Genomic DNA, 9,811 nt, shown 5'->3' with positions numbered 1-9,811 from the left:
CGCACGCTTCCCAAAACTCAACTATATATTGTATGGAGATATGTGTCCTGCATGTTGATTGGTTGATCCAACTTCCTGCTTTATTGTTTGAGTGTCCCCTAAACATTAACATTTGCAGAAGTATAGGTGCAACAACTTTGCAACCATTTCTGAATGACACATATTGTATGTTCGCTCATGTGCAGTGACACAGAAGTCTAACACAGCCTTCAGCTGTCAATTTCTTCTTCCCAGGATTATTGTCATTTCATTGTTCTATATAACCAAATGATATTATGTTTGAAATATTCTCATCCAAATTGAATTATGCAGGTAATACTTCCTCATTCACAGAATGTCAGAAAGAGGAACTTTAAGAGATGAAATCATTTTTGCCGGTATTATACTGACCAATAGATTTCTGATATCAATTCAAAGTGCCAGACATACATATAAATTTCTAAATACCATGGTAACCAATCATACCAAATGATACAGCCCCTGCTTAAGATTCCAGCCTGACATAAAGTGCATTTGAGGAAGCAGACCTTCTCAGTTGTACCCCGATGATATAGCATCTTGGTCCTCAGATGCTATATACATATATAGGTAGATTTTCAATTATTTCACTTAGTGACAATAGAAACTGACTACTTGATTTTATGTGGTTTTCTTGTTGTTATTTATTACACTCTGAGTTTATCACCCAGAGTAATTTGACTAGGATATCATGAAAATGTTAATAAATAAGATAAATTTTGAATTGAACTGTGTTGGAGAGAGGGAACAAAAAAAGATATTAGGTTTTATCTTTGTTTCTTAAAATCATATATGAAGCCTAATCAAAAATAAGAGTCTATTTTAATTTCCTCACAAATTGATTTTAATGCACCACTTAGCAGAAAATAAAACTGGTCAATGAATTTCAATCAAATTTATTTTGTATTTATGGTTTCTCAACAACCAATATAATTATCTGTAAACAAACTACATTAAAATGTTTTGCTGCTAAGCAGACGTCAGTAATACGTGCACACGAGTAAAAATTTTGCTTCCTCTCAAGTATATTTTAAAAATGGACAAGCAGCAAATAATACTGATTCTATCTGAAGCACCAGGCAAACACAGATTTAATTCTAAATACAATATAGGAAGGGATCAAAGTAGATCTATTATCCAGTTTGTGACAGTTTATTTAAATTACAATATATTTTAAAAGCATAAAAATGTAGCTTATGATTCCAAAAATGTAGTTATGCAGACACAAAAAAATGTTATGATCAAGCAAATTCAGAAATCTCGGGCCTCAAAATCAGCAACCTACAAACCTAAATTTTATGCCCTTTTTCCAGTTGTAAACATTTTTGCTAAACATAGGTATTTCAACATATATTAATATATTTTTGACATTCAAAGTTGTAGAATCAATATGGCAGAATTATTGTTAAAAACACATATGTACAAATATTATTCCCTGTGTTCCTGTTCCCCCAATTACATAAAGTATTTGGCATAATTATAACCATCTTACTGCATACACAACCATTTGCTTTCCTCCCCCATTGTACTTCTTATTAAAATTAACCAGTTATGTACAAAAATACTTGAACATTATATAAAACTTCTATAGCTACCATTAATAGCATAAACCTACTGAGAGTTTCTCATTGAGATAAAAAGGGGTCAATAATGTTCCAGTTAAACTATCAATAAGATAAACTGATAAAATCAATACAAGTTTCCCAACCAAACAGGGAGGTAACTTTAATGGTACAATTGAAAAGTACAGACTTCATGATATCAAACAAATACTACAAATAGTAAGTTTTTTTGGGGGAGGGGGAGAAATAAGAAATGGAAAAATTGCCTGTACACTTTTGTTTATACAGTTATAGAACTAAATGTAAGCTTTCAAAAACACAGGAGTTTTCTAGCAAAATACCAGTTAGGGCTCCATCTGGGATGAGTAAGAGCACTTTTAGAGAAAACATTTTGCAGGATTGGGGCTGAAATCTGGATTACATTTAGTTGCCAACAAGTTTTCAGTCTGTGCCCTAAAATCCTCTCACTTTCCACGATCTAAACCACTGTCCCTTAAATTATTTTATCTACATTTTTGCAGTGGAATATAGAACAACAGAATGGAAGAACTTTCATTCAGAAACTTTATATATAACAATAAAAAGGCTGAATCTTGTCTTTAAAAATTTGCTGCTTCAATTAATTCTTCTTGTAAATAGCATTCTCGTGAACATTTGCTTGCACCCAATTGCTTTCAGCATTTTCATCTTAAGAGTTCGAGTGGTTTTTTTCTTGATTCACATTTAAAATGACTTATTCATTTTGGCTATTAAAATAATCTGAGAAGTTAGTTTCTGTGTCTGAAATCAATGATCTTTTTTAAAAAATAACTGTACATATTGGCTATATTTTCTATAATACAATAATGATTAACGTTTATTATCTTTATGGAGCTGTAAATTGCACCTATCTAAAATAAAATAAAATAAAATGGGAGGGGGAAAATTCTACAAGCATGTAAACTAACCACTATTGGAATGCTAGAAAAAAGATATCTAAGAGACAAGTTCAAACAACATACAAATATTGAATAAAACGCAATAGCATGTCAATAGGCATTTTGCTTTCTTCCTTCTCCTGCCGCAAAATGAAAGTGAACGGCAGCCGGGTTGCTTAGGGCAGGCGGACGTCTGCACTCTGCAGCCAGGCTGGATGGGAGGGTGGCGACAGCGGCAGCGACGGCCCCTTCCACACACAGTGCATGGAAGTGACGAAGGTGGGCAAGGTGGTCCCAGCGCACCTGTTGCTGCGGAGATGCGGCAATCGCCCAGCCAGGGAGGCCTCGGCTGGGACTGCATCCTGCTGCCCAGGCTGAAGGGAAAGCGCCGTGGGCTCCGTGGTGGCACGGCCGGGCCTGGCGAAGGCAGGCAGCAGTGGCGGCGGTGGGGGCAGAGCTTGCTTGGGCTCTCCTGCTATTCTGGAACTGTGCCATGCCGGAGAGTTCTCTTGTGCGGCCACGTGTGACAGGGGCATGTGTGTATGTGTGTGAGAAAAAGAGGCGGTGGCAAACCCGGGAGAGGACCGTGGAGGGACACGTCACATGTCCGTCGCCCTTGCTGCTGCTACTTTTGCTGTCGGCTTCTCGGTGCTCTTAAAGTCAACAGCTCTTAAAGAGCTGAAAGATGTTTCCTTAGATCGCTGATGCTGCCAACAATGAGTTTGGCGGCGATCTAAGGAAACGGGTTCCAGGCTCTTCAAGATCAACTTTAAGAGTGCCGTGAAGCCAACAGCAAAAGTAGTGGCAGCGGGAGCGACAGGAGCGTGTGTATATGTGTCCCTCCGCAAGGACTTGGAGGCAGACACCGCCCCTCTGAGGAAAAGAGGAGCTGGTGAAGCCCTGGCTGTCACCAGGGAGAGGAGGATCGTGGAGGGACGGACACATACACACACGTCCCTGTCGCCCCCGCTGTCGCTACTTTTGCTGTCGGGTTCTCGGCGCTCTTAAAGTCGATCTTGAAGAGCTGGAACACGTTTCCTTAGATCGCTGACACTCCCAACAATGAGTTTAGCAACATGGAAGGCAGGCAAGCATGGCAGGGCTGCGGGGAAGGGAGTTGTCTGCTAGCTTCCCTGAAGCCCTGCCATGCTTGCCTGCCTTCCACGTGGCCTTCAGCTTGCCTGCCTTTGCAAGCTGGCCACGGGAAGGCCGCATGGAAGGCAGGGAAGCATGGCAGGGCTGCAGGCCGTGGATCGGTTTGGGGGTGTGGCCAGCCAGCGATTGCCACTGGTTCAGCAAACCAGCCCCAATCTCCATTACCGGTCCTCCCGAACTGATCTGTACCAGTAGCATTTCACTTCTGCTTCAAATCAAATTTTATTCTGTCAGAAAGTACACTGTTGCACTAATATAAGGCTTTCAAGGGAAAGTATGCTTTGATGTTGTTTGAACAGCTAGACTTCTAGTTCAAATTTATATGCAGAATCACATTTGCTGTATGCTATGCTAAAGATAGAATTTCAGTCTCATTGCCTCTAGGTTCTGGCTTTTTAAGCTAGCACTTAGTTAAGTACTTAAAGTTAAGCAGTTTTTAAAAATCACCAGGAAGATTTGTGAAAAATATTAAAGTGCCTATATTAGATATGTTTTTTATTTAAGTCATTCAAAAAATGACTTTTTGACTTATATTTATAACTGAGAGACTTTTCGTGGAAGAGGCCTGGGTTGAGGCACCTGTTCTGTTCTCTTGCTGCTGTGCTCCAAATTGCTTGGTCTGACCAACAAAGGTTTTGGGGGTAATGCTGGTGGATCTGTAGAAATGGGAATGGAAAGGCTGTGAGGTAGTGGGACAGAACGCCTCAGAGTTCGCTCATAAACACTATAAGGTGGAGGAATCTTGCTATCTTTTCTTATTGGCTCTTCGGAAATGTTGCAATTAGAAAGAGGAACTGGATGTTCATTGATATGCGTTTCAAAACCAAATGTTTCAGATGTGCTACATCGACTAAGTGAAGAAATGCCACTGCTGTAACTTCCAGACAAGACTGGAGAGTTGGAAATGAGCCTGGAAGAATGGTAGTCCATAGGAGATGATGAAAATGATTGCACAGAACCCTGAGTTTAGAAAAGAAAAAATTAGTCTGGAAATAGAAAGAAGAGTCTAGGAGGGTAAAAGAAGTAGAGAAACATGCCTTTATATTAGTTCTGAATCCCTGTTATTATTCATGTTATAACAATACTTATTGTTATAACGTAACAGTTTTGTAATCTGAGCATCAAAAACTGAAATTGATACTATAAAATCTTGAATTACTGTGGTTTGTATCTACTTTTAAATTACAATCACCCAATCTATATTTGTGTTATTTAGTATATCAGATCACAGAAAGTTAATATAGTAGACATGTGAACTATGCAATATTGGTGGTACCTTCAAGCTAAATCAAATTCAACAACCTATGAATGTTGGGAGAAATCATAACCCAAATAACTTGAGTCCCCATTGCTCAACAAGGAGGATTTAATGTATCTTGAACATAATGTATCAGCAGTCATACATTGTGAATGCTCCTGGAATTGCATGGATATGATGTTATGTTATGTTATGTTATGTTATGTTATGTTATGTTATGTTATGTTATGTTATGTTATGTTGTACAGTGAGAGAAATTAAGATAAAGAAATTAATCTCTTTATATTCATTCCAATGTGTGACCACTATCTCCTGAATGTATTCAGCCTATTGTCTTTTATGGAACCTTACATGATTTGTTCATTTATCAGAACAGAAATGACTAAAAAGCTTAGTTCTTTATTCCCATCACACTACACAAATTGGGAAGGCATAAATACATATTTATGTTTTGAAGGTGAAAAGTCAGCCACAATTAATGTAAATTATGAGAAATAAATAATGTAGTTCTGCTTCTAAATGTATTGAAGAAAGAACAGTACCTTCATTGGAGATCTTCCAGCAGAAGGGGAAACTGAGGTTATGTGTCGAACTGGTGATGCTGTGGAGAAAATCATTTTCACATGAATTTAACATAGTTTAGAGTAAGTGAGGACTGTGATGGCTTGATAGAAACGAACAGCTTAGCCAAAATGAAGAAAAATGTATGTGAGAGAGGAGAGGGGAAGGAAAAAATGCAGATGCAGTTTACACTCAGATTTATAAAACACATATCATATAATATGTTGATAAAGACGCAGATTGTAAAATTGCAACAGGATTAAAAACAGAGTCAGACATACAGACCTCAGATAGAAAACATAGAGCTTCCCATTAAACCAGTGACAGATAGCCAGAAGAAAATCTCCTGGACAAAATAAGCATGAAGCACTGAAACTGAAAATACTTTATATCAATAGAAATTTTATAAGAAGATAAACATGAACTGAGAGTATGCAGTAGAGGGAATATCACTATTGGGGGATCTTGTTAACCACATGTTCGCTCCATTCACTTCTCTCTCATATAACTCTCAAGTAAGAAATAGTATAAAGTAATAAAATGAATTATCAGACTAGGCCAGGATTGGTTTGTATTAACCCCACAGTTAAAAAAAATATACCCGTGGAAACTACTGCAATATTTTAGAAGGTTGAAAAATAGTAATTAGGGGTTATATTTCCATCATATCATAAAGCCCAAAATACATATACCGTATTTTTCAGAGGATAAGATGCATCGGAGTATAAGACACATCTTAGTTTTGGGGGAGGAAAATAGGAAAAAAAAATTCTGCCTACCAGGTATTCATCTGGCTAGCGTCCTTAGTCTGGTCAACTTCAGCACATTAGTTTGCTGGTTTTGAGCACGTGTGCACGCTTTTTATCCCCTCCTTGGGGATAAAAAACAGTTTCTAAAGCACAGCTGAGAGTTGGAGGGAGCAGGCAAAGTTCGGAAGATCACTTTACTCACAAGCGCCTCATTAGAGCTGAAAAAAAGCTTCGAAAAAGCTACATTCGGAGTATAAGATGCACCCAAATTTTCAGCCTCTTTTAGGGGGGAAAAGTGTGTCTTATACTCCAAAAAATATGGTATTTGGTAACCACCAAAATGTCTTTCCTGCAGATGAGAAGCTGGTAACAGAACTAAAATTAAAAGGATCATTGGAAAATTAATCATTATAAGGTCTTCTCATTTCTCTAAAGAAGCTTGGACCATCAGGCCTATTAAAAATTAAATTGTACTGGCTTTCCCACCCACTTGCTCAGATTCACAGCAAAATAATAACATCTCAAAGCAGTCTTCTCAATCTCTCCCTCAGTTTACTCTTCATGACAGGCAAAGCCAAAAGTATAGCAAAAACAATATTTATTAGGAATGCCAGATCAACTATGTGGATGACATGGCAGTGGTGGGGCTTGTCCAGGATGACAATGAAGATTCTTTTGGGAAGAGATGAAGGCTCTGGTGGAGTGTTGCAATAAAAATAACCTGGTTTTTAATGTTAACAAAACAAAGGAGATCACTGTTGATTTTAGAAAGAGCCAGCATAATCATACTCCACTTGTTATCAAGGCTATAGCTGTAGAGATGGTTAATAGTATTAAGTATCTGGGGCAGTGGTGAAATCTAAATTTCTTTCCTACCGGTTCTGTGGGTGTGGCTTGGTGGGCGTGGCTTGATGGGGGTCATGTGACTGGGTGGGCATGGCTATGTAAACATGTGACTGGAGATCAAAAGACAGAAACTCACTAACAATGTCCTGCTGGAGCAGGGTTTGATTAGATGACCTCCAGGTCCCTTTCAGCCCTGGATTATCCTCTGAAGCTGCATCTAGTGCCAGGTTTGTAGTCCTTCTTTCCTCTCCTTTTTCCCTCCCTCCCTCCCTCCTTCCTTTCTCTCTCTCTCTCCGTCTTTCTCTCTCTCTCTCTTTCAAAAATGGACCCTCCCACCCGTTTTTTGCCTACACCCCCCATTTTTGGCCTAGCAGGCTTCAGGGAGATCACTGTTGATTTTAGAAAGGGCCAGCATAGTCATGCTCCACTTTGTATCAAGGCTGTAGGCTTCAGGAAAGCCTGCTGGGAGCAAAAACGGAACCCCACCACCCCCGTAAAAAAAAAGTTCTGATGATCGCACGCCACAGCTGTGATCATTGGAGCCTTTTTTAAACCTTTTAAAAGCATTATTTTACAACCTATTATAGGTTGTAAAAAAATGCTTTAAAAAGGTAAAAAAAAGGCTCTGATGATCACAGCTATGGTGTGCGATCGTCAGAGCCATTTTTTTACCTTTTAAAAGCAGGAAGTAACAACACCTGGACAGGTCGGCGGAGCCTCATGCCGCCATCGCTACCGGTTCTCCGAACCACTTGTAACAATCGCTACCAGATCGCCCAATCCAGTCCGAACCGGGAGCATTTCACCCCTGATCTAGGGGGTGCATATAATTAACAATCCTACTTGGACTCTTCATATGTTATCTTTAGTGAAACAGCAAACCAGCATTTGCATTTCCTGTGTCAGATGAGGAGAGCACATCTTTCTCTTTCTGTCCTGGCCACTTTTTACAGAGGCACAATTGAGAGCATTTTAACAAACTGCATCACTATTTGGTTTGGTAGCAGCAGGCCCCAGATAGAAGGTCCATACAGAGAATGGTAAGGGCAGCTGAGAAGATTATAATGGGAAGTAAGTAAACTTACTTCCCATTATTCAGAATACTGCATATAAGCGCTATGTGCTTAGAGCTTGAAGCATTTTAGAGACTCCACACACCCACTTCATGGTCTATTCTATAGTCTTGTAAACTCGTATTCTTTTTTCCCCCCATGTATATGTATACATTTGAATTAGACTGTGATGTTTCTCTGTGTCATATATGTGTATTTTTGTGGGTATATGCATAATGGTTATCCTTTGAGAGCTGAATACAACAAAATTTCATTTTAATGTATGCTGATTAGTGATAAATTGGCAATAAAGATTCTGTTCTGTTCTATTCTATTCTATTCCAAATAAAATTGTACAATCTAGGGTTCCCAAATCCTTTCAAAACCTCTTCCAGAGGTTATCACAAAACTATAATTTTTAAATGTGGCAGAAAAGAAAGATACTAAAAATCTGAAAAATAATTAAATTCATTGCACTTAATTACGTTTTGAATTTTGTTGTGATTGTTTCTATTCAATGTTCACTGTTTGATTGCAAGTCCCTCCAGTTTTGTTGACAAGTTTCTGGAAGTGGCTTGACATTGCCTGCTTCCTAGGGCTAAGATAAAGTGACTGGACCAACGTCTCCCAGCTGGCTTTGTGGTTAAGGCAAGACTAGAACTCAGTCTCCCAATTTCTAGCCTGGTATCTTAACCATTACACCAAACTATTAGGTTGCTCATAGGCATGCAGAAATGTGAACTAAGGACCATTACAGATAAAGCTTCACACCAAAAGCTGTGCCTTCTCTTTATTCCAGAATTTAGGAATGTAACTTTTCTTGTTTTGTTGTTTCAACATGCAACTTAGTTGCCCTCCTCAATGTTTGTTCCACTTGCAGCATTTTCTCCAAAATTAATTTTTCTTTTCTATGGTCCCTTCACCCTCCTGGCTGATTTACTGTTCCTGTTCTAAAATCATCTGGCTAAAATCACATCCAGGCAGGATCCAGCTTTAGGTACAACATGTGTAGAGTTAGTTGTATTAAAAAAGAAGACTAATGAAGTACAGACTTACCAGTGGGACGAGGTGGCACAGGAGGAGACATGAGCTTTCTACTCTCTGACATGTTTTTGGCTTCTTTCCCATTATCCAGGCTCCAACTGCTGGGAGCACTAGTTACAGCTGTTAAGCCATGGCAACACAAATATTAATTGTTAAAACTTTTGAGAATTAAAATAAATATCAGAAATATATCCAGCATATTTGACATCAGTTACATATGTTTGGTATTTGAGATGCAATATCAATAAATACTGCTTTACATTTGTTTATTAACTGTCTTTTGTATTTTATAAAAATATATAGTAGAATATTAAAATAATGCTTACTTTTCTCAGGGGCAGACAAACTAGGGTCACTTCGAGGCAAAGCACCATCACCATTATGATTGAACACAATTCTCTAAAATTTCAAAATAGTGTGTTTTTATGATAGTGAATTTCAGTTACAGCTTTAGAAACAAGAAAAGATTAGCTATTTCAGCAGAAATGTCAGAAGCAAAAATATGAGAGGGTCCCATTAGACATAGGAAATGAAATGCTTTAAGAGGACTGATATTCATTCAAGTTCAACCACAAGAATACAGAGACTTTAAGGTGGTACTGCTAGAAAAAATATCCTTTTTCTCTTTCTTCAAGAGGACTGAATCTGG

At 38.4% G+C, this 9,811-nt stretch overlaps 1 protein-coding gene across 11 annotated transcripts in view; it reads right to left on the bottom strand.

The window, feature by feature from the left end:
- Positions 1-898: 898 nt before the first annotated feature.
- The window catches only part of DOCK4 (dedicator of cytokinesis 4), a 627,777-nt gene continuing 618,864 nt past the window's right edge, over positions 899-9,811 (bottom strand). For 10 of the 11 annotated variants that reach the window (XM_087874154.1, XM_087874155.1, XM_087874159.1 and 7 more), the window contains 4 exons: positions 9,489-9,561; positions 9,175-9,282; positions 5,453-5,511; positions 899-4,612 (listed from right to left, as the gene is read on the bottom strand). In XM_087874154.1, coding sequence (XP_087730280.1) covers positions 4,187-4,612; positions 5,453-5,511; positions 9,175-9,282; positions 9,489-9,561 — 666 coding nt within the window. In that variant the 3' untranslated portion in view covers positions 899-4,186. The remainder of the gene's footprint in view (positions 4,613-5,452; positions 5,512-9,174; positions 9,283-9,488; positions 9,562-9,811) is intronic. The other variant, XR_015728984.1, reaches the window with a different exon arrangement.

Source organism: Pantherophis guttatus, chromosome 7 (genome assembly GCF_059756535.1).
Source record: "Pantherophis guttatus breed Tessera chromosome 7, ASM5975653v1, whole genome shotgun sequence".
Classification (NCBI taxonomy): domain Eukaryota; kingdom Metazoa; phylum Chordata; class Lepidosauria; order Squamata; family Colubridae; genus Pantherophis; species Pantherophis guttatus.
This window is presented reverse-complemented; position numbering and strand designations above follow the sequence as displayed.